Here is a 24,179-nt window from a genome sequence, read left to right on the forward strand (position 1 = left end):
AGATTTTAGAGCTTTCTGACAAAAAACAAAACAAAACACCCTCTTCCCTTTTGAATAATTAGGTTTTTTTAAATGTGAATCCCCAGCTGAATCCCAGAAAGTTTTCCTTGTTAGTGTATTGTACAGTTCTAAAGGACACCATTATATCTAATGGAGTAATTTCAATCTCTGGATTTTTTTCATGTAATGAAAATATTACATTTTTAAAAAATGATATTATAATGTCTAATTCATAAGCTGGGCAATATTTGTTCAGGGAAATGACTATAAATCATAAACTTCAAAGCAGTAAATTATATCCTTTCTATTTTACAAGTTATATTGTATTTTACGTATAAATGTACTAAAAAGGACACTTCAGACTTCTAAAAAAGATGATTTCAATTAATTTTTAGAGTTTTTTAATCACTGTTGTTTGTAGTACTAATTAAGGGCCTGAACATGTTTTTCCTCCTGTTTTTTATATACATTTCATTTTTCAAAGATTGTCTTTCTCTCCGTGTTCAGAATAAAAACTTACAGTTTTTTATTTTAAATTTAAATTTATGTGACAGACCATATATCTTTTTTGTGGCCTAGAATAATCTGTGACAGCAGAGCTCTGGGAAGTGTTGGAATTAATGGGGAAAACCAGAAAAGGTCTCCTAAAACTTATTGACAGGTAGTCAGTGGCAGAACTTCCGATGACGCCATTAGAAACAGAATGAGGTCCCATGTGCTATTTTTATGGTCCCTATAAAAATACAAGCTCTGGATTTTATGTTAAATTTCTTGGAAAGGTCATCTTTATAGATCTAGAACCAGCTTCTGCTCTCACTTAAACCTGTCCAAGGCCTCAATTCGGGAAATCACTTAATCATGTGTTTAATTTTAAGTATGTGCTTAAAGTTAATCTAATGCTTCCATGCTTTCCTGAATAGGGAGACTGTCCTGAATTGAGCCCTAAATGCAGAGGAACTCTGTCAGTGATGAGAACGAGGAGTACTTATGGCACCTTCGAGACTAACAAATTTATTTGAACCTAAGCTTTCATGGGCTAAAGCCCACTTCATCAGATGCATGCAGTGGAAAATACAGTAGGAAGATACAGATATAGATTTAACATGAAAAAATGGGGCTTGCCATACCAACTCTTAAAGAGACCAATCGATTAAGGTGGGCTATTATCAGCAGGAGAAAAATAACTTTTGTAGTGATAATCAGGATGGCCCATTTCTAACAGTAGGCAAGAAGGTGTGAGTAACAGTAGAAGGAAAATTAGCACAGGGAAATGGTTTTTAGTTAGTGTAATGACTCATCTACTCCCAGTCTTTATTCAAGCCTAATTTAATGGTGTCCACCTTAATCGATTGGTCTCGTTAAGAGTTGGTATGGCAACCCCCATTTTTTCATGTCTTGTGTGTGTGTATATATCTTCCTTCTGTATCTTCCACTGCATGCATCTGATGACGTGGGCTTTAGCCCACGAAAGCTTATGCTCAAATAAATTTGTTAGTCTCTAAGGTGCCACAAGTACTTCTCGTTCTTTCTGCTGATACAGACTAACACGGCTACCACTCTGAAAGCTATCAGTGATGTTTCTCAAGGTTTTCACTGTGTTCCTGTGATCAGAATCTGATCACTAATTTGTCAACAAGACATTTAAATTCAAATCAGTATTTTTCTTCTATTAGATCTGGTTATAGTCTAATATATATAGTTAAAGTCTAGTATATATTTTTGCAAAGTTTATTGCTCTTTTCAAAATAAATGCTTTGGTGCTTTAAAAAATCCATCAGACAGCACTTCTAAGCTGCTCCTGCATAACAACAGTTGTACATGTAAGAAAATGGTAAGGAAACAAATATCATTATCAAGCTTCCAAGCACTTTTTATATACTGTGAGGACAAAATAATTTTAAAATGGAGAAAAAAGCTTTATGAGCCAGATTTTGCACTGATTTAAACCGGTTCAACTAAATGCATTAGGTTGCAGGGTGTAAGCCAGCCCTAAATTCATGCCTTAACAAGTCTTTAGCTTACATTATAGTCTGCTACATTAGTTGTATTTTATTTGCTTCAGATATAGGCCAAATACTGCTTGCCATGGTGATGAAGTAGGCCCACTGATTCTAATAGGATAGCTTGAATAAGGCAAGCTTGATTTGGCTTAAAATGTCCTGTGCAAATCTCCATTAAACAGCATGGAAACATCATTTTCACAGATGGATGACAACAGGTTCTTGAGAAACCATTCTTTGGAAGAGGAAAATTGTAACATTAAGAAGAAATATGAATATCTTAAAAGGTAAATGTGATATCTGACTAGTACTCACTTTTACATTTTTCTCCTCTTAATCAAATTTCATTTGTATCTCTTTTGCATAAAGACAGCTAGAAAAGATGGAAGTACAAAATGAAGAACTTGCACATCAGCTGGCAAACCAAGAGGAGAGTCTTCAGCAGAGTGAATTGCAGCTTAAAGAGAAATTAGCAGAATATGATGCTTTAGCCAGACAGTTGGAGGCTGCTTTGGAAGAAGGCAGAAAAAAGGTATATATGGTGTAATATGTTTCTAAATTTGATTGCAGTTTTTCCCATTTTCAAATAAAGAAAAACCTGGAAAAGAACAATGGGCTTGAGGAGGTGTGATGGTCAGACAAATCAAGAAAGGTAGATCATTCCATACGTGTGGAAAAATAGGTCAATGGGAGTTTTGCCTGAATAAATACAAAGAACTTTGGATTTCTTAACCCTGTTGAAACTAATGGCAAAACTCCCATTGACTTCAATGGGGCCGGGATTTTGTCCATCTTTATACAAAGGAATTCTTTCCTTCAAACAACATGAAGAGCTTCAACCATCCAATATTTAAATGTGCAGAAGTGACAGAGTTTCTGATCAAAAGCTTCAGCTTGCCTTTTTTTTCATTTTCCTTTTGAATGTGCAGTCTACTAGGACTTTGATACTGAGTCTTTCTAATGTCAGAAGAGGGCTTTCCACACTCAAAATGTACAAGTTTTTGTGTGGTCATGAACAGAAAAGATAGATTTCAAGCAATAAAACAAATAGGTGAAGTGTTGGAACTTACATCACAAGTAACTATTGCAGTACAATCAGAAAATATATATCTGAAGTCATAATGTCCCCATTAAATTAACTATAAGTAAAGTAGAACCTACAGTTGTATGATTGTTCTCATATTCTAGTAATACTGACATACTCTGAATAAGTCTCAGTTCAGGACAGATTCACAGATGAGTCAGACTTTTTTTTTCCCCCCATTAATCATTCGGACAGTATTTTCCTATGAGACAACTTATTTAATTTTAAATCAGAATGTATTCCATGTGTGCTCAAAATAATTGGTGGGGAATAGAGGGAGGATTATAACCAGTAATATGGAAGAGACGATCAATTGTAGCATAAAATAGTTTAAAATAATTATTTGTTGTTTTGGGCTTCAAATTCAGGCCTATATGTAACTACATCTCTACCTCGATATAACATGGTCCTCGGGAGCCAAAAAATCTTACTGCGTTATAGGTGAAACCACGTTATATCGAACTTGCTTTGGCTTCGAGCATTTTCGTTATTAAGTCACTTCCCACCCTGACTGACACCTCAAAACCCCCGACCATCCAACCCCCCCGCTCCTTGTCCCCTGACTACCCCCTCCAGAGATCCCCCGCCTATGACCCCCCCTCCAGAGACCTCCACCCCCTACCCAACACCCCTGCTCCCTGTCCCCTGACTGCCCCTACCCCTGTCCACACCCCCATCCCCTGACAGGCCCCCCGGGACTCCCATGCGCTATCCAATGCCCCCCATTCCCTGTCCCTTGACCGCTCCACCCCCAGAACCTCTGAACCATCCAACCCCCTCTGCCCCTTATCCAACCCCTCAGCCCCAGCCCGGCACCCTTAACATGCCGTTTAGAGCAGTGTGTCGGAGCCAGATGCGCTGATCTGCCGGAGCGCACAGACCCACCCCCCAGAGCACTGCTTTACTGCGTTAGATCTGAATTTGTGTTCTATTGGGTCACGTTATATTGGGGTAGAGGTATATATATAGCTTTTTGTTCTTTCATTACATCACAGGAGTCTGAAGTGGTGGAAAAAAATTCATCCAAGGAGAGAGCTCTTCAGACAAAAATATTGGCTCTGGAAACTGAATTGAGAGAGAGACGAGAGGAGCAAAAGCGACTTGTCTGCAAATTAAACAATGTGAGTATCTATCTCTTTCCTGACAGTTTGAGAGTGGTAGCCATGTTAGTCTGTATCAGCAGAAAGAACGAGGAGTACTTGTGGCACCTTAGAGACTAACAAATTTTTCTGAGCATAAGCTTTTGTGGGCCAAAGCCTACTTCATCAGATGCATGCAGTGGAAAATACAGTAGGAAGATATAGATATAACATGAAAAAATGGGAGTTGCTATACCAACTCTTAACGATACTAATCAATTAAGGTGGGCTTAAGCAGGAGAAAAAACTTTCGTAGTGATAATCAAGATGGCCCATTTCAAACAGTTGACAAGAAGGTGTGAGTAACAGTAGGGAGAAAATTAGTATGGGGAAATAGTTTTTAGTTAGTGTAATGACTCATCCACTCCCAGTCTTTATTCAAGCCTAATTTAATGGTGTCCAGTTTGCAGATTAATTCCAGTTCTGCAGTTTCTCATTGGAGTCTGTTTTTGCAGTTTTTTTTGGTGAATAATTGCGAGTTTTAGGTCTGTAATTGAGTGTCCAGGGAGGTTGAAGAGTTCTCCGACTGGTTTTTGAATGTTATAATTCTTGACATCTGATTTGTGTCCATTTATTCTTTTGGGTAGAGACTGTCCAGTTTGGCCAATGTACATGGGAGAGGGGCATTGCTGGCACATGATGGCATATATCACATTGGTAGATGTGCAGGTGAACGAGCCTCTGATAGTGTGGTTGATGTGATTAATCCTATGATGGTGTCCCTTGAATAGATATGTGGACAGAATTGGCAATGGTCTTTGTTGCAAGGATAGGTTCCTGGGTTAGTGTTTTTGTTGTGTGGTGTGTGGTTGCTGGTGAGTATTTGCTTCAGGTTGGGGGGCTGTTTGTAAGCGAGGACTGGCCTGTCTCCCAAGATCTGTGAGAGTGAGGGATCGTCCTGCAGGATAAAATCATAGAATATTAGGGTTGGAAGGGACCTCAGGAGGTCATCTAGTCCAACCCCCTGCTCTATCCCCAGTTTTTGGCCCAGAGCCCTAAATGGCCCCCTTAAGGATTGAACTCACAACCTGAGGTTTAGCAGATCAATGCTCAAATCACTGGGCTATCCCTCCCCCCCCGCCAAGGTTGTAGATCTTTGATGATGCGCTGGAGAGGTTTTAGTTGGGGGCTGAAGGTGACAGCTAGTGGCATTCTGTTACTTTCTTTGTTGGGCCTGTCCTGTAGTAGGTGACTTCTGGGTACTCCTCTGGCTCTCAATTTGTTTCTTCACTTCAGCAGGTGGGTATTGTAGTTGTAAGAACGCTTGATAGAGATCTTGTGAGTATTTGTCTCTGTCTGAGGGGTTGGAGCAAATGCGGTTGTATCTTAGAGCTTGGCTGTGGACAATGGATCGTGTGGTGTGGTCTTTACTAACACTGATCATAAACTTCTTAGTTAATTTAATCTCTACATGCTAAAGTATTTTAAATATATGAATATATTTCTAAATGAATTTGTACATAGTTTGGGGCAAAAAGTCAGTTCACATAATTCAGTTAAGCATAAAGCTATCAGAAAGACTGCATATTTTGTGCACAGAATTATAGATGACAGATTAGGAAAAGATCTCTAGGATAGTTAATCCATCTTCCTACATTAGTGCAGGATTGTCTACTCTGCTAAGACCCCTTAGTAACCTCCCTTAGGGCTACTCCTTATTCTAAAGGCTCACCTGGACACAAACAAATTGGTAGCAAGTCCATACCTACTTAGCGAAGTGGATAAATGTATTTCTGAGCTGGTAAAAGAATCTGATCTTACCAGGAATCTGTGCCAAAATTTTCAAACATGAGTGCTTAAAGTTAGGCACTCATAACCTTATATAGGAATCTAAGTAAGTGCCCTGATTTTCAAAGGTTTCAAGCACTTGCAGCTCCTAGGTGTGGCACATTGGTACTTACCCTATCAGGGCCCCATTTCAAGAAGGTATTGTGGGCTTGGCACCTTTTGAAAATCAGGCTAGCTATTTAGATGCCAAAGTATGAATTTAGGTGGAGATTTTCAAAGCAATCTTGGGGATTTCAACACATTTTCCATTATTGTTAATGGAAGGCATGTCTAAATCCTCTACTTGTTGAAAATTGCATCCCAGGTGCTTAACTTTAGGTATCCAAATAGAAAATGTTGGCCCTTGAGTTCATGGCATCAGGCTAGAGACAACAGTACACAAAGAGATACATAAGTTTTCAGAGACCCGGGGCCTGATTCTGACCCTGTAGTACATCAGGTTTAACTTAACTGTAGTCGTTAGATACACTAGTGTAAAAAGTGGTGTCAAATCAGAATTGGGCCTTTGGTGTCCTTTCATTTAGGTCTACTTCAGACAGATGTTCAGAGCAAACTTTTACTACTACAAGCAGAATGGATTGTCTTGTCCTTTTTCCCCCCAGAGTTCAGTAAAGTTGGAGATTGAATTGGACTGTGTCTAATTAATCATATTTATTAAATCTTTTGCTTAGAAAGAAATTATTCTCTCTGACTGATTAATTTGTATGATTAAAAATCTCAAGTAACCTTTGGTCAGAGAAGGGGAGGTCGAAGCTCTCCTGAAAGAGATGTTTCTTATCTCTGAGAAGAATGGTGATGAAATGGTATTTTCGGCCAACGGCCACATAAACACCACAAAGGTAACAAACATTTCCCCCTTAATTTAAAAAAAAATTCATTTTTCTCTCATATCCTTCATGAGATGGATGAACATTACATAAATCTTCATAGACATTTTTTTTTGTGAAGGGCGGGGGGAAGAGATGAATTCCAGCTAAACTGAAGGTGGCATATTGTCAAAAGGAACTCTGGCTACACCTGATCACCTACATTCTGATCTGATACCTGATCATCTTACATTCTGAACTGGTCTTTTTCTCCTTCTAGCATGAACTCTGGTTTAAGATTCACAGGACGTTTTTTAAACTCTCTAGAAGCTTGTGGGGGGTGGGGGGAGAGGAACCCAAAACTGATGGCCATTATCACAGAATTGTTTTGATGTGTCTTTAATTATAATAAAATAAAAAACAATTTACAATGGATAGAAATGATACAATAAGAATGGAAAGGCACATCGCTGACAAAGATAAGCAGTATTGCAGGGAAAATTTAGTTTCTTATGCTACTTTGGATATTTCTGTGAAGTCTGTTAAAGATTTCCAAGTTTGAGACAGAGAACAAAGTTAGCTTTTTTTTGGCTGCTCCCTGTTCATCCTTGTGTAGTCAGGGTCAAGATGAAGGTAGTTAGGGCTCAGCAAGGGGGGTCTGGGTGTGGAGGGATAGGGTTTGGCGGCGGGGTCTGAGCAGGGGGATCCAGGTGTTGGGGGAGTGGGGCTTGGTGGGGTGGAGGTCCAGGTGTAGGGGATGGGGCTCATCAAGGTGGGATTTAAGTGTAGAGGGGTCTCAGCGGGGGTGGGGTCTGGGTGCAGGGTTGGGAGTCCGGAGCCAGGGAGGAGGGGCTCGGTAGGTGAGCCGGGGAGGGGTGGGGCTTGGCAGGGAAATCTAGGTATGGGGGGTCTGGATGCATGGGAGTTGCATGGATGGGGGAGCAGCTCCCTGTACAATCACCCCTCCCTCCATGGCTGAGGAGTGATGGGGGCAGAAAGCCAGAGGGTGGAGCTTTCTGTAGCTGGGGGAGGTTCCTATCTGACCTGGACATGGCTTCTCCTTGGGAGGAAGAGTAAGTCCCGTCCTCCCCCAGCCCAGCCAAGGCTAGCAGCTAAGCCCAGCTCTGGTAGGAGCCAATTGCCAGTAGGTCCCCAAATACCCCCTCCCAGCAGCAATTTACCTCTCCGCCAGCTACTCCAAGCACCCAAAACGACACACCTGGGCTGCTGGGGAGGGGTGCATGACTGTTCTTGTGGCTTCCCTATCAGAAGTCATTTTTCTGCACGGAAGCAAAGAAATCTGTTGGGTACATGAATTCTGTGCACGTGCAGTGGCGCAGAATTCCCCCCCAGGAGTAATGTTGACTCTTTGCTGGCTCTTTGAGGGCTGGATTCTTGAGAGTAAGATTTTTCTGTGGAAGCTGCTAATCCTGTCATGGCTACAGGGCAAGCTGCGCCTTTAACTTATTTTAGTTCCTCTCAAATACACCCTTTAGGTGACAGGTCTGGCTTTCTGCTCCTCGCTCCAGGTAGAGCCACTCGGTCCAACAATTCCTAAACTGGATCTCTGGGCTGCAACCCCTTTTTACCAAGCATAGTAATCACACAGGCCCAACTCTCTTTTGGTACCTGTAAGAGGTTTCCTTCAGGGAAATGTAGTAATGTAAGTTTGCAGTGACATAGAAAGTGTCTTCCAAATGAAGCATTATTTGTTTGTTCCTCAAAAGTACAAAGCACTAGAATACAGGGTAGAAACAATAAAAGACCTACACTCATGAGTCTTACTTACAAAGGCTGCCAAGAAAAGTTTAAGGTACAAATACTAATCAGCCCAGCTAACTCCATCCCTGGCAGGGAGAAGCAGCCTGCCCTGCACAGCATCTCTGTCTCTTGGTGTTGGTCTTGGTGTCAGCCTCAGTCTGCTGACACCCTTTTCTACCTGTGGCAGGGTGCTGCCACAGAAGCCCTTAATCAGCTCCTGCCACTACAGCCCCAATACATTCTCCCTGATTGGGGCTGGGTGAACCTCCCTGTCTTTGCCTGATAACTGACCACACTTGCCAGCCTCATTAGCCGGATCTATAAGGCTGGAAGGAAGTGAGAGAAAAGGGGGTGGGGGTAGGGGTGGAGAGGAGAGGAGAGGAGATTAGATTAGATTAGATTAAGTGGGAGATCAGGCTCAGAGGGAGTAGGAGCTTCCTAGTGTGTTGCTGGCAGCACCAGGAAAGCCACACTGGCCACTGCTGGAGCGTCCCCACAGCCTGCTGCTCGGGCAGTTCTGCAGTCAGCCACACCAGCTGCTGCTGGGTGGTCCAGGGGCCAGCCGCGCCAGCTGCTGCTCGGCATCCCCCAGCTGCTGGCCCTGGGGACTGCCCAACCAGTAGCTGGTGCCGCTGGCCCCACAGACGGCCTGAGCAGTGGTACATGTGAATTTTTGTTTATGGGCCGTGACCTGTCCATTACTTTTACTAAAAATATCCATAAGCACCTTATAGAGGCATGTATGTTATTCTTACAAAACAATGCAATAGAACCCCATTTGTCCACGCCTCCATTATTTGGCTCTCCATATTAACTGAACTGGATAGCGGGGTTCGGGTTGTCAGCCCTGCCACTTCTGGAGCAGACAGTTGGAGCCTCGCCCATTCTCCTGATTTATCCAAATTTTTGATTATGCAATCTGGCCTCAGTCCCAATTAATCAGGATTCCACTATATAGCTGATCTTCAGTGGTACTCATACTGCCCGGGTCCTGGCCACTGGTACAGGGGGCTCTGCATTTTAATTTAATTGAAGCTTCTTAAACATTTTAAAAACCTTATTTACTTTACATACAACAATAGTTTGGTTACATATTATAGACTTATAGAAAGAGACCTTCTAAAAACGTTAAAATGTATTACTGGCACGCAAAACCTTAAATTAAATTGAATAAATGAAGACTCGGCACACCACTTCTGAAAGGTTGCTGACCCCTGCACTAGAATAGGGGAGTGTTTAACATTTCAAATGACTTTGTTGTTTGTTTTTTTCTTTGTTTGTTTGTTTGTGGACTCTAGTTCATAAAGGATTTTCTATGAAGCAATGCATAATTGTTTTCCCATAGCCTTACATTTTTACTCTTTTCTGCTTTTGTTTTCTCTTGCTGTGTATCTTTTTTTCCCAATAGCATGGAGAAATGAAGGAACAAATCTCCACCTGGTACATAGTTCAAACAGCTGAGCTGGACATTGGTCAGATTAGCCAGTGAAGTCAGTATAAGTTTACCTGAGTAAGAATTGAGGGCTACATTGACTCCTCTGCCTCAGTGGCTAGAGTAAGTGGTATCTGACAGATCTCGGCCTTGGAATGGGATCATTCTGAGCCTTTCCTGATCCCCTCTACAGGAGTCAAGGATCTACAGCTGTGAAGGCATGATCCAGAGGGGTAGAAGTAGTATCAGATCTCCTGGAAATATATAGGATTTTGGCAAGCAAATTAATGCTGAATCTGTGGGGAGCCCATGGGAGTAGTGTTGGAACTACACAGCCAAATATTCTGTGGGGCATGGGATGATTATAGAGCCAAGTGTGAAGGCACAGGGATGACCCTGTGCCACTTTGAGGCTGGAAGAAAGCATTAGTAGAATAATTCCAGGGGAATCTCCTGAGTGAGAAAAGATATCACTCCCCAACAGAGGGGGGTATATCCACCCATGGGAGAGGACCACAGATTTCAGCCCCCTACCTGAGTTTTAACAAGGAAGACATGAGTTTCTTTTGTGGCTGCTTCAAATAAGGATATTCAAGATGTTCTGTTAGCTGTTTTTATAACTTATTTCCAACATTGTCAGTGTTCCTCCCCTCCCCCCTTTGGCATTTCTATTTTGGGCAGGGTGTTCTTGTCCCCTTTTTTGTTTTTTCCCATGTTGAAAGGTACCTCTAAAAATCTATCCATGATACCTATGGACATCGTCATTTTTATGAGCCTGATCCTGCTTCTGTTGAAACCAGTGGGAGTTCTGACATTGAGGTCAATGGGAACGTAGTCAGGCCTCAAAGCATGGATTTATTACAACTCACTTAGCTTTATAAAAGAATTTGAGTCACATGACCAGAGACTTTCCCATGCATTCTAAATTATTTTATCTTGCAACTCCACTTCCAAATCTCCCAACTGGGTCTGAAACCTTTTAGATAAGGACTACAAGTCATTGCTATTATTTTTTAGCAGAATCTCTCTGATACCTTTGTATCAGGTCTGTAGTACATTTTTCAGTGGTTTTCATTCTGGAAGTATTTAGGCGCCAGTTCAAAATAAATATGAAAAGAGAATTATTTATGCCTGAGGGGAGGTTTATTCTGAACAAACACAAAACGTATCCATTGTTCACCTTCTCCAGTTACATACCCATAAAATTGGGAATATATATGGAAAGGAAAAACAAAAATCAAATTGTTCTATTCCTGTTAGAATGATGCTGGAAACAGGGCAGGGCACAAGAAGGTAATTTTTTCTTTAGCTCATTTTAACCTGATTATTTCATCTAATGTTAGAATTAAATCTAAATGTTATAATTGACTAAAAAATTTAAGAAAAATGTTATTTTAAGAAACTCACATCTGAAACCATGTTATGATAGGCATAAAAGAGAATCCAAAAATGGTAATTTGTTACATAAACAATAATCTGCAATTTACCGTATATGGATCTAATAAACAAGTAAATGGTGTTATCATTCACCCTTTATTTTAAAGGGTAACATAGGCAACAAAAATCAGGCTGCATTAAAGATCAGTAACAGACGTTCTCATTAAAAAAATAAGCATGCGAGTTTTGAGTTCGTATTGGAATTAAGATGCCACAAATGTTTAATGATGGAAATCCAAAACGTTTGACAGTTGCTGTAAAGGATATCCCAGGACTAGTGTCCTTTTTTAAGAGTATAAAGTTATACAAACAGATCAATTTGGGCTCAGGAGACATAATGTATAGGTTCAAGCTTTTGGGATCATTTTGGAGGTCTTGTGTTTGTGTGAAGTTGGCTAAAATTTTAGGGAATGACGGACAGGGTTATAAACTTGAAGTGCTAGTCTTACTGTATTTTTATTTTGTATTTTATTCCTAACTTGCATCCCCTTTCTCTCTTTTTCTTTAGAGTGAGAAACATCAGGAAGTATGTTTGAAAGAATTAGAGCACAATCTACAAAAATCAGAAAACCAGAACCACCGCATCCACAATTATGTACAGTTCTTGAAAAACTCATATGTAACAATGTTTGGCTGATTTCTTTAATTTAGAATACTTTAAATAGCACCTGACAAGATTCTGTCCTTATTGGGTGTCCTTAACTCTCAGTGAAGTCAATGGAAGTTGAGGACACTTTGCTGGATTGAACCCTGTGTCATTAGGGCTTCATAGCAAAGCTCTCACTCCCAAGTTTTTCAGAATTGAGCCTACCCTGATGTGTATACACTGTCTGATCATGTTCTGAATGTTTACATGGCATTACTAATCTGCATTTCTTGAACAATAGTGAGGGAAAAACTGCACAGTCTCCATGAAAGATATGCGTTCCTGTTATTCACTGTACTTCCGTTGCTGTAAAAATCTCACTGGATTCAATTTGCATTCCAGCTACCATGATAGTAATAGAAATACTATTCTTAATATTTTGTAAGTGTAATCTATAATTGAAAGAAAATCCATTCAAATTATTATATGGAGGCACTAAATGTGGTGACAATCCTCCTGATAATGGCCCCAATTCAACAAGGTATTTAAGAATATTCCTAATATTAAGCACATTAGTAATTCATTTGAAGTCAATGGGATTACTCATGTGCCTAAAACAAACCACATGCCTAAGTACCTAGCTGAACTGGGGCCAGAATGAAGGAAAATCCTGATTATGTAAATTGGTTTTCTATAGCCATAATATAAAATATTCTTACAGAATTGTGATATAGTTTTTAAAGGATAATAGTTTCAGATAACAGCTAAACATCTCAATATATAAATTTTAAATGTATATTAAATATCCTATAAATGTCCTTTTTATATAAAAATATAACTGACGTTTCTTATTTTGTTTTACATGCACATGTTTTAATGATAATCTTTTCTCAATATATAACAAACTACTAGCAATGAAATATTTATTGGTGCATCAGTATTTTCTTTTTTTATTTTGCAATTAGGTATCCATATCATCAAGCTAATGGTATATGAAGTAGTATTCTGTTGGTTTACACTCTACGTGTTTTGTTTTGTTTTTTAAAGAAAACTATTTAAGTATATTTGATTATTGTGTCACAAGCACAGTACTTTCTATTACAACTTTTTGGTTGCCTGCCTTAAACTAATACTAAATTTTCTTTTGATTAGGTTTAATATTTTCCTCCACCATTCAGAATTTACCTGTTTAGTGATACTGAACCATCATAACCTTTTTAAAAAATCATGAATGAAGAAACATCAAGATATGCAGAAGTAAAACCTTGAATCCAGTACCAAGTTTACTTTTAAAAGCCTAGCAGAGTCCAATTAAACCACATGAAGGTCACTGTAGTAAGTGTAGGCTTCTTATTTGATACATGGTTTAAGAATTTCCAGTAAATTGCTTTTAACCTATCCTCTGCTATCCAGGAAATTAGAAAAACCTGAACCTTTTGTCTTTACTTTAATGCAATAATTAGAGCCCTGCAAATACGCGGCTATCCGCTTCATATCGGTAGACCATTTTTGCGGGTAGTTGAGCAGATGCAGATGCAGATAGAACCTTACAGGGCTGTCTGGATCTGGAGTGGAGACAGATACGCGTTTGCACAGGGCCAAGCCAAGCTGAGCCGCGCCCGGCCAACTCCCAAACCGTTTTGGAGACACTTTGCTTCTTCTCAGCGCCTGCTGGGCAGCTTATAAAACGCAGCCCGGTCCCAAGTCCCCTTTGTGGCAGGAGCAGCGACCCCTCCCTCCCTCCCCCACCCAGCAAGAGGTATTAAGCCAAGAAATACGTCCAGGAAAAGGTCATCTGATTTCCAACAGAGCCCAGAGCACTTTAAATAGGGATGGATAAATACGCTGCCTGGGCTGGGAACGTGAGGGGGGAAGAGAGAGGAAGAGGGAAAGGGAGAGAGTCAGTGCCTGGCAGGGGATGGAGAGACCATGAAGGAGAGACCAAGGAGCCGGGCTGCCTGGCTCAGGGAGTGGTGGGATGAAAGTCAGTGCCATGGGAGAAGCAGGAGAGAAGACCTGGGAGCCTATTCTCGTCCTCTCAGGCCAGGTCCACGCAGGGAGGACAGGCCCTCACATGTTGGGGGTGGGGAATCTAAGCTGGGGCCTCCTGGGCCCCGTCCTGCCCTCATGTCCCCCAGGGCAGCAGGCCCCATACCTGGCAAGTACATGTTGAGCAGCAGCAGCTGGACTCTGGCGCCTTTTGTCACATGGCAGCACCTAGGGTGACCAGCTAGCAAGTATGACAAATTAGGACAGAGTGGGTAGGGTAATAGATGTCTATATAAGAAAAAGCTCTGAATAGCAGGACTGTCCCTATAAAATCGGACCATCTTCTTATCCTACCGGTGCCTGTCCCATGGCATCCAGCTCGGGCAACCAGGGGGTGCAATATGCTCTGGGCCGGTGGCAACAGCCAGTGGCTGGGGCTGGGCGGCAGATCGGAATTGGGGCTGTCCAGCACCTGCTCGCCATTCAACAGCTCAGCCCCCCCTCCACACAGCCTCTTCTCCTCAAGACCCCACCCTTGCACCGCCCCTTACCCCCAGTCCCTACCCTCACGCTGCCACTTCATGCAAGACTGCCCCCCCCGCTCATCTCAGCTCCTTCCCGCCCTTGAGACGGCTTGCGGATGCGGGTAGAGGTAAAATTTGGCTAGTGGATTGTGGGTCGGATTGTGGGTTGATCCCAGCAGATGCGGTTCGGATGCAGATTCACATTTTTGTATCCGTGCAGAGCTCTATCCATAGCTAAACCTTACCTCCCATAGCTGGCTACATGGATTAGTGGAATTGGTGACAGTTTCAGAGGCAGAATCTTTACCTCAATGTAGTACGCAAGTTTGTATGCTTCAAGTATCCCATGAGTATAATACACCTCAGTTGTGTCAGGCTGATTGTTGGTGATGCACTGCTCAGAAAACACTAAGCCACTGAGATAACAGGTTGAGGTTGCTGGGCTGGCAGTTAGAAAAATATATCTTTTTTTACTTGTGAACTGAGAAAAGAAATTATGGAATCACTAAGGCCCTTATCTTTAAAATTCTTATGCATGCACTTAACTTTGTGTGTTGAAGCCAATGGAATTACTTATATGTGTCAAGTTAAGCTTGTGCAAGATTGAGTCTGTGGGACCATTGTTTTTGTATAAAGTTGAACATGAAAGTATTTACAGGATTGAAGCTTAAGAGACCGTAGCGATTCAGCCCTTTTACCCACATACTTGGATGCTCCTACTATAGGTAGCTGCAACTAGAAAGCACTATGAGTTTGGCTGAGACTACTAAGTTACCAGTCGATACTCTGACTGTGCTTAAGTATTATTTACTTGAAGGCCAGGATATGTTAATGCTAAGCAAAGAGAATAACATCTTTTTAAACACATCAGGAGGAAAAATACTAGAGGAGGAAAAAATAGGCCCCTTAGTAAGTGGTGGGAGGATTAGTGTCCAGTGTTGACTCAAATACCTAAGGTACTGAACTCCTTGTTTAAATCTGTATTCAACTACAAAAAATAAAGTAAGTTTTGATGGTTCAGAAATGAGGAAACCCTTGTAAAAATAACTGTTCACAAAGAACGGGGAGCCATAAGGGAACACTTGGAAAATCTGAATGTATAAAAGTCAGCCGGCATGTATGTACGTTATGCCTTGCAGGTCAGAGATTCTTAAATTGTGTTCTGTGGAGCACTGTGTGGTCTGCAGGGAGCTGGTTGATCACATGGTGCTAGATCCTTCCCCCTTATTTCCAACTGCTAAATGGTATTAAAAGACAGACAGAAATATATGTAGTTGCCTCAGAGATATTATGGGATTGTGAATTGGCAGGCTGCAGACAATCTGTGTATTTACTACACAGAAGAACAAAGTATATTCGCCTATCTTCATGTTGATAACTTGCCTGTCAAAAAATTACTAACCCCAGGCAAGTGAGTAACTTTCTGCATGGTTGAACTAATACATCTGGATAAACAGATATTCAGAAGGAGAAATTTATTGGTGATAGTGACAGCAAGTCAGACATAGTCTGTAATGTCAAATGAGAGCAACAAAGGCCAATGCAGTTTTAGGCTGCATACATAAAGGAACAACAGCCCAGGAAATGAAAGGTCTGTATGACTCCAGTGTAGCACACCCAGAATATAATGTTCAATTCTGAGCATTTTATTTACAGGAAAATATGGACAAATGGAGAGTGTTCAGAGATGTTAGGATGCATATGGTACATTGCCAGCCATCAGAATGTTCCCCAAATCTGCCCTTTTTTGAAAATAAGACAGCACAGTTCTTGATTGTGCTCTTTTATTGCTTCCAAATGATTTAAACAATTGCTGGATCCAACTGGATAATACTGCTAGGTCACATACGTCATATGTCTGCTCAGTTGTAAGTGCATGCTGCCTCCTCACTGAAAGGGAACATCCCGAGCTCTCGAGGGGATGACAACCCAAAAAGGATTTTATTTCTTTATGAAGCATTAGCTATGTGTTACCATTAACATGTCTACATCTTGTAGTTTAGAAGGTACTTTATGGCTTGATGTCTCCTTGTTTTTCAGCATACACAGTAGCTAGTGATCTTTATTTTCACATTACAGAATTCAAATAGTTTCTCTTTACTTGTAGTTCTCTTATTATGAGGCACATACATTGGCTTTTTTCTCATGCTGCTAGTGGCAAAGTTGACATTCATGTCATTTAGTCATAGCACTGAAATGATGTCATGCTTGTGTAATATATTGTACTCAACTTCATGATACGCAGCCACCACCAATGCACTGTGGAAGAAAACTTAATTTTATAAGCAGCTTTTAAGGACACTCTTGACCATGTAACAAATCAAATCATACAAATACTGAGTTTATTACCTTGGATCCAACCCATCCACAGAGCTGCTGGTTCTTTCTTAAGCAGGAGGAAACCTTCAGCGTCCAAGATGGCTTATCACTGGTTCTACAAATATGCAGTAGAGTGTCCTGAGACATAACCTTCCCATTTGCATCCCAGTGAGCTGAATCCTGTCTGTACTCAGGCAAAATTCCCCTTAATTTATAGTGCTTAACTTGAGGAGTTCAGTATAACTGCTTAGATAGGTTACTGTAGATAGAAGAAATTTAGGACTTGGCTCAGTAAATTTGATCTAACTCAATTTATGAAATGAAAGCTGTATGTTTTTAAAATTCACTTTATAATCTTCGCAATTCCAGAGTCTTCCAACAGGACCATTTTGGAGTCTGAAGTCCGTCTTACAATGACAACTGTGTTTTCCTGATCGTGATGACATTTTGTGGCTGTTCAGAATGGTTGGGTTTTTCCCCCACCATTGAAATAGGGTGGCTAGCCCCAAGCATAATTTGTTTTCTTTCTCAACTGGGCTTATTCCTTTTATGAAGAAAGAGACTGATTTCTTTTATTTTTCTAACTAGTTAATTACTTAAAATTCGCATCAGATTACTGCAGATATTTTTAGCAACATTGTTAATACTGCCAATTTAATTATTTGTGTTTATTTTACTATATAGAAAGCAGTCTGTTACACTGCAGATTTCCTTAGCAGAGCTATGTTGAACCGATGGAGTTTGGGGTCTCTTATCCTTTCAATTATTTTATTTGCCGATTCTTCATTTCCTATATGTATATCTTAAATCTCTATCAAACAGGTCTTTTAGAATGTTGTTATATGTACCTTCTACTGTCATTTTCATCTTTAGAGGCACATGACAAAGCTGCTAACATAAGTGCCCACGTAGTTTTCAAATAAACTTTTGATTTTTTTTTTCCCCAGACAAATCTTTACATGTTCAGCTGCAGCTGTATCACTTCAAAAGAGAGAAAGCTGGTTGCATCGAACTTCTTTCTGGTGGTTGTTACAAAAGGTTACAGAAGAATTGTCAAGCAGCAATATGAGCTCATCGGTACTGTACTTGCTTACGTGGTCACGAATATCTGTCTCTTATAATACTCTTTTGTTGGAGCTTTAACAAGTGGGAACCTTCCGTTTCTGCTGCTCTGAGCTCACATAGAGTAGCAAAAGTGATCAGACATTCTTCATGTCAGTTTGAACATCCTTTTCAAAGATGAGTTCATCCAGCAGAAAGTGAAAAAGAGATTTAAGCTATGTAAGAACACAAACAGTTTGTGTTGTCTGTATAATGATGAGAAAAATAAGGCTGCAATATTGGTCAAGTCTACACTATTCTGTATTAAGAAGCTTCTCTAGTAAAAATATATTTCACTATAGTTTTTTAATTTTTAATATAAAGACATTCATTCTGCATACTATAGGATTTGACATTCTTGGATGAGACATCTGACTTATAAACAGTTTGTGCCAATACAACCTAAAGGCTGATTCAGCATGGTACTTAATCTGTACATAACTTTGAGCATGTGAGTAGTCCCGCTGTCCCATCAATGTCATTGGGACTATTGTCTCACGCTTAAGTTCCCTGCTAAATCAAGGTCAAGGACACTTCCACTGTTACATTATGCTCTTGATGGTACTGAAGCATCCATGTTTTTTAATCACTATATTTGTACTAGTAACTCCACATGATGAATGGGATTTTTTTTTTCTTAAATTAAGTTTCACTGTAGCTTCCATCCAAGGATTGTTAATATGTGATCCATGAACCCGAGTCTCTTTAATCAACCTGATAGATTTGTTTGGGACTGGGAGGAGAAACAACCCATTAAAGGGACAGTGTCATTCAGAAGAGTTGTCTTTCCTCCGTACTCTGTACCTTTCTGTGTATATTTGTTAACACAATAAAATTTAAACTGTTTGGTTTTTTAGAATTATCTAGAACAATCTAGACACAGTAAAGTTGGGAAATGAGTTGCATTTCATATCCATGCACAGTGTCCCTTAATTAAGGTTCTGAAATTCTAACCAGGTGGAGTTTTGAGTCTGCTAGTCCAAAAGAAGCCAATAAGCTCTCAGTCACTAGTCTTGCAATTATTGATCTCTGATAAAAGGGAAAGTAATGCACCAGTGTCTCATTTTTCACTGTATTTGGGAAAGTCAGGATTTGAAGTAGAAGATGCTCATAATATCATATGCTTTAGATTTATTAATGTCTGGAAGAACAGAATTTAAAGCAGAAGCATAAATTTTAAGGCTACTTGGAGCCCTACCCTCTTTAATCCTGTCTGCCAAATAGCCTATTACTAGTAGTTTAGGGTTGATAGAAGATCTTTTATCTCTGTTTCCTATCCATGGCATAAAGCTGCTTTAAATTCTGTTGTAAGATATATTCGTGGAAACTTTCCAGAGAGATAATAGAAAACTTAATAGCTTCCCTCTGTAAACCTGCCTCCTCAAGGAATTTCTTGATAGAAGACATATGAGATATGATCTCCGCTGAGTTCCTTACAGCTGAGTCATCAGCCTGATGTGATATGTTACTAGCTCTCAAGCCTTCCCAATGTTCTTGCATAGTCCATTAGTATTCTTATTAGTGCCTGAAACCAAGATCTGGATCTCCAGATAAATTTTAAAAGGGACTACTAATATCCAATTCACCATAACTTCCACTAAAATCTTCACTACTGCATTTTGCAGCAGAGGGAATAAAGGAAAGTAATTAGTCCCCATATATGCACTTTTTTGCAAAGGCACCTGTTACTGAGTCTTCCCTACAAGGGAACTTGCAAATAAATGTCTCCAATCTCCTGTTTTCTGATTGTTCTGGAAGTCCCCCATAGAGCTATATATCTATGGAAAACTGTCTTCCTCCTGAAGACTTTCCTTTTCAAAAGGGCATTCCCCATCATCTTTCCTTTGCTTGGAATGTGAAGATTTGCAAGAGAAGCTGCTAGAATCTAGCCCAGCAGAAGCAGCTGTTCTATCCCGGGGCCTCTCCTTCTGCCCCTCCACCCCCACGAACATGATACAGTTCTGTGGTGACCTAGAATCCTATTTTCGACGTCTTCGACTCAAGGAATATTTCCAAAATACCTCTGAACAACATACTAATCCACAGAGGTCTCCCTACCAACACTACAGAAAGAAGGATTCTAGGTGGACTCCTCCTGAAGGTCGAAACAGCAGACTGGACTTCTACATAGAGTGCTTCCGCCGACGTGCACGGGCTGAAATTGTGGAAAAGCAGCATCACTTGCCCCATAACCTCAGCCATGCGGAACGCAATGCCATCCACAGCCTCAGAAACAACTCTGACATCATAATCAAAAAGGCTGACAAAGGAGGTGCTGTTGTCATCATGAATAGGTCGGAATATGAACAAGAGGCTGCTCGGCAGCTCTCCAACACGAGTTTCTACAAGCCATTACCCTATGATCCCACTGAGAGTTACCAAAAGCAACTACAGCATTTGCTCAAGAAACTTCCTGAAAAAGCACAAGATCAAATCCGCACAGACACACCCCTGGAACCCCGACCTGGGATATTCTATCTACTACCCAAGATCCATAAACCTGGAACTCCTGGGCGCCCCATCATTTCAGGCATTGGCACCCTGACAGCAGGATTGTCTGGCTATGTAGACTCCCTCCTCAGGCCCTATGCTACCAGCACTCCCAGCTACCTTCGAGACACCACTGACTTCCTGAGGAAACTTCAATCCATCGGTGATCTTCCTGATAACACCATCCTGGCCACTATGGATGTAGAAGCCCTCGACACCAACATTCCACACAAAGATGGACTACAAGCCATCAGGAACACTATCCCCGATAATGTCACGGCTAACCTGGTGGCTGAACTTTGTGACTTTGTCCTTACCCATAACTATTTCACATTTGGGGACAATGTATACCTTCAGATCAGCGGCACTGCTATGGGTACCCGCATGGCCCCACAGTATGCCAACATTTTTATGGCTGATTTAGAACAACGCTTCCTCAGCTCTCGTCCCCTAAAGCCCCTACTCTACTTGCGCTATATTGATGACATCTTCATCATCTGGACCCATGGAAAAGAAGCCCTTGAGGAATTCCACCATGATTTCAACAATTTCCATCCCACCACCAACCTCAGCCTGGTCCAGTCCACACAAGAGATCCACTTCCTGGACACTACAGTGCTAATAAACAATGGTCACATAAACACCACCCTATACCGGAAACCTACTGACCGCTATTCCTACCTGCATGCCTCCAGCTTTCACCCTGACCACACCACACGATCCATCGTCTACAGCCAAGCTCTGCGATACAACCACATTTGCTCCAACCCCTCAGACAGAGACAAACACCTACAAGATCTCTGTCAAGCTTTCTTACAACTACAATACCCACCTGCAGAAGTGAAGAAACAGATTGATAGAGCCAGAAGAGTTCCCAGAAGTTACCTACTACAGGACAGGCCTAACAAAGAAAATAACAGAACGCCACTAGCCGTCACCTTCAGCCCCCAACTAAAACCCCTCCAACGCATTATTAAGGATCTACAACCTATCCTAAAGGATGACCCAACACGCTCACAAATCTTGGGAGACAGGCCAGTCCTTGCCTACAGACAGCCCCGCAACCTGAAGCAAATACTCACCAACAACCACATACCACACAACAGAACCACTAACCCAGGAACTTATCCTTGCAACAAAGCCCGTTGCCAATTGTGCCCACATATCTATTCAGGGGACACCATCACAGGGCCTAATAACATCAGCCACACTATCAGAGGCTCGTTCACCTGCACATCCACCAATGTGATTTATGCCATCATGTGCCAGCAATGCCCCTCTGCCATGTACATTGGTCAAACTGGACAGTCTCTACGTAAAAGAATAAATGGACACAAATCAGATGTCAAGAATTATAACATTCATAAACCAGTCGGAGAACACTTCAGTCTCTCTGGTCACGCAATCACAGACATGAAGGTCGCTATCTTAAAACAAAAAAACTTCAAATCCAGACTCCAGCGAGAAACTGCTGAATTGGAATTCATTTGCAAATTGGATACTATTAATTTAGGCTTAAATAGAGACTGGGAGTGGCTAAGTCATTATGCAAGGTAGCCTATTTCCTCTTGTTTTTTCCTACCCCCCCCCCCAGATGTTCTGGTTTAACTTGGATTTAAACTTGGAGAGTGGTCAGTTTTGGATAAGCTATTACCAGCAGGAGAGTGAGTTTGTGTGTGTATGGGGGTGGGTTTTTGGAGGGGGGTGAGGGAGTGAGAGAACCTGGATTTGTGCAGGAAATGGCCTAACTTCATTATCATGCACATTGTGTAAAGAGTTGTCACTTTGGATGGGCTATCACCAGCAGGAGAGTGAATTTGTGTGGGGGGGTGGAGGGTGAGAAAACCTGGATTTGTGCTGGAAATGGCCTAACCTGAAGATTACTTTAGATAAGCTATTACCAGCAGGACAGTGGGGTGGGAGGAGGTATTGTTTCATATTCTCTGTGTATATATAAAGTCTGCTGCAGTTTCCACGGTATGCATCTGATGAAGTGAGCTGTAGCTCACGAAAGCTCATGCTCAAATAAATTGGTTAGTCTCTAAGGTGCCACAAGTACTCCTTTTCTTTTTGCGAATACAGACTAACACGGCTGTTACTCTGAAACCAATAATTTCAGAATTATTAGTAGAGCCATCTGTCTAATATTGCCCTCTACAATCTGTTCCCTGGCTAAGAAACTACCAATTTGCTGCCTTAGAACTTGTGCATGATCTCTTGTGGGACGTCTAGAAGAAGGAGAACATTTCAAATGGTCTGGATTAATCTGTTGATTTTTGAGAAAAGTCCCCCAATTCCCTTTCCATGTGTCATAAATATAAAGGGAAGGGTAAAGCCCTTTAAAATCCCTCCTGGCCAGAGGAAAAATCCTCTCACTTGTAAAGGGTTAAGAAGCTAAAGGTAACCTTGCTGGCACCTGACCAAAATGACCAATGAGGAGACAAGATACTTTCAAAAGCTGGGAGGAGGGAGAAAAACAAAGGGTCTGTGTCTCTTGGTATGCTGCTTTTGCCGGGGATAGAACAGGAATGGAGTCTTAGAACTTTTAGTAAGTAATCTAGCTAGGTATGCGTTAGATTATGATTTCTTTAAATGGCTGAGAAAAGAATTGTGCTGAATAGAATGACGATTTCTGTCTGTGTGTCTTTTTTGTAACTTAAGGTTTTGCCTAGAGGGATTCTCTATGTTTTGAATCTAATTACCCTGCAAGGTATCTACCATCCTGATTTTACAGAGGTGATTTCTTTACTTCTATTTCTATTAAAAGTCTTCTTGTAAGAAAACTGAATGCTTTTTCATTGTTCTCAGATCCAAGGGTTTGGGTCTGTGGTCACCTATGCAAATTGGTGAGGATTTTTACCAAACCTTTCCCAGGAAGTGGGGTGCAAGGGTTGGGAGGATTTTGGGGGGAAAGACGTGTCCAAACTACGTTTCCCAGTAAACCCAGTTAGAGTTTGGTGGTGGCAGTGGTTATTCCAAGGAAAAAGGATAAAATTAATTTGTACCTTGGGGAAGTTTTAACCTAAGCTGGTAAAAGTAAGCTTAGGAGGTTTTCATGCAGGTCCCCACATCTGTACCCTAGAGTTCAGAGTCAGGGAGGAACCTTGACACCATGTTTGATTGGATGGGCAACCTACTTTCCTTTGGAAGCCTTTTGCTCCATAATCATAGGAGGTACAGTAGAAAGGAGAGACTGCTTGGCAGATATCTGGCACGGATTCAACACCTCTGTCTCATCCATTCATTTCTCTTCTCAGTTGCTCAGGGAATAACAAATTATTGTGTTGTGCTTAATACTTAATTCCTAATTTTAAAGTGGGTTAGGAAGAGAATAAGAAGGAGCAAGGGAAGTTAGAAGCCAAGAAAGGATGGGGTCAAGGGGCAAGTTGATAGGTTAAAATTGCCCCTTAAGAAAAGGAAAACTTAATTGTCAAAGACTGAGCTGAAATAGTCTTGGTCAGGTTGAGCAGGGGAGTGATGGTGCAAGAGTAAGGTGAGCGTGACTGCATGTGGAAGGAAACAGCTCCTGCTTTCTCCATGAAGTAACTGGTGAGAGGTGGGCAGAGTGGGAGGAAGGGCTTGTAAGAGACAGTGAGCCAGACTTACTCCACTAGCAGAATCCAGGCTGCTGCGTAACAGTAGAAAGTCAGCTATATTCCTTCCCCTGGTGGGAGAGCTAGAGCCAGTCAGTTCAACCAACAATAGAAGCGGAACCACACGGGAA

The 24,179-nt window shown here is 41.2% G+C and overlaps 1 protein-coding gene across 1 annotated transcript in view; it reads left to right on the top strand.

The window, feature by feature from the left end:
• ODF2L (outer dense fiber of sperm tails 2 like) overlaps nucleotides 1-12,083 on the top strand; it is a 44,053-nt gene extending 31,970 nt beyond the window's left edge. Inside the window, exons 14-17 of the mRNA XM_077824366.1 lie at nucleotides 2,205-2,287; nucleotides 2,370-2,532; nucleotides 4,080-4,205; nucleotides 11,955-12,083. Coding sequence (XP_077680492.1) covers nucleotides 2,205-2,287; nucleotides 2,370-2,532; nucleotides 4,080-4,205; nucleotides 11,955-12,083 — 501 coding nt within the window. The remainder of the gene's footprint in view (nucleotides 1-2,204; nucleotides 2,288-2,369; nucleotides 2,533-4,079; nucleotides 4,206-11,954) is intronic.
• Nucleotides 12,084-24,179: the final 12,096 nt, after the last annotated feature.

This window comes from Eretmochelys imbricata, chromosome 8 (assembly GCF_965152235.1).
Source record: "Eretmochelys imbricata isolate rEreImb1 chromosome 8, rEreImb1.hap1, whole genome shotgun sequence".
NCBI classification, from domain to species: domain Eukaryota; kingdom Metazoa; phylum Chordata; order Testudines; family Cheloniidae; genus Eretmochelys; species Eretmochelys imbricata.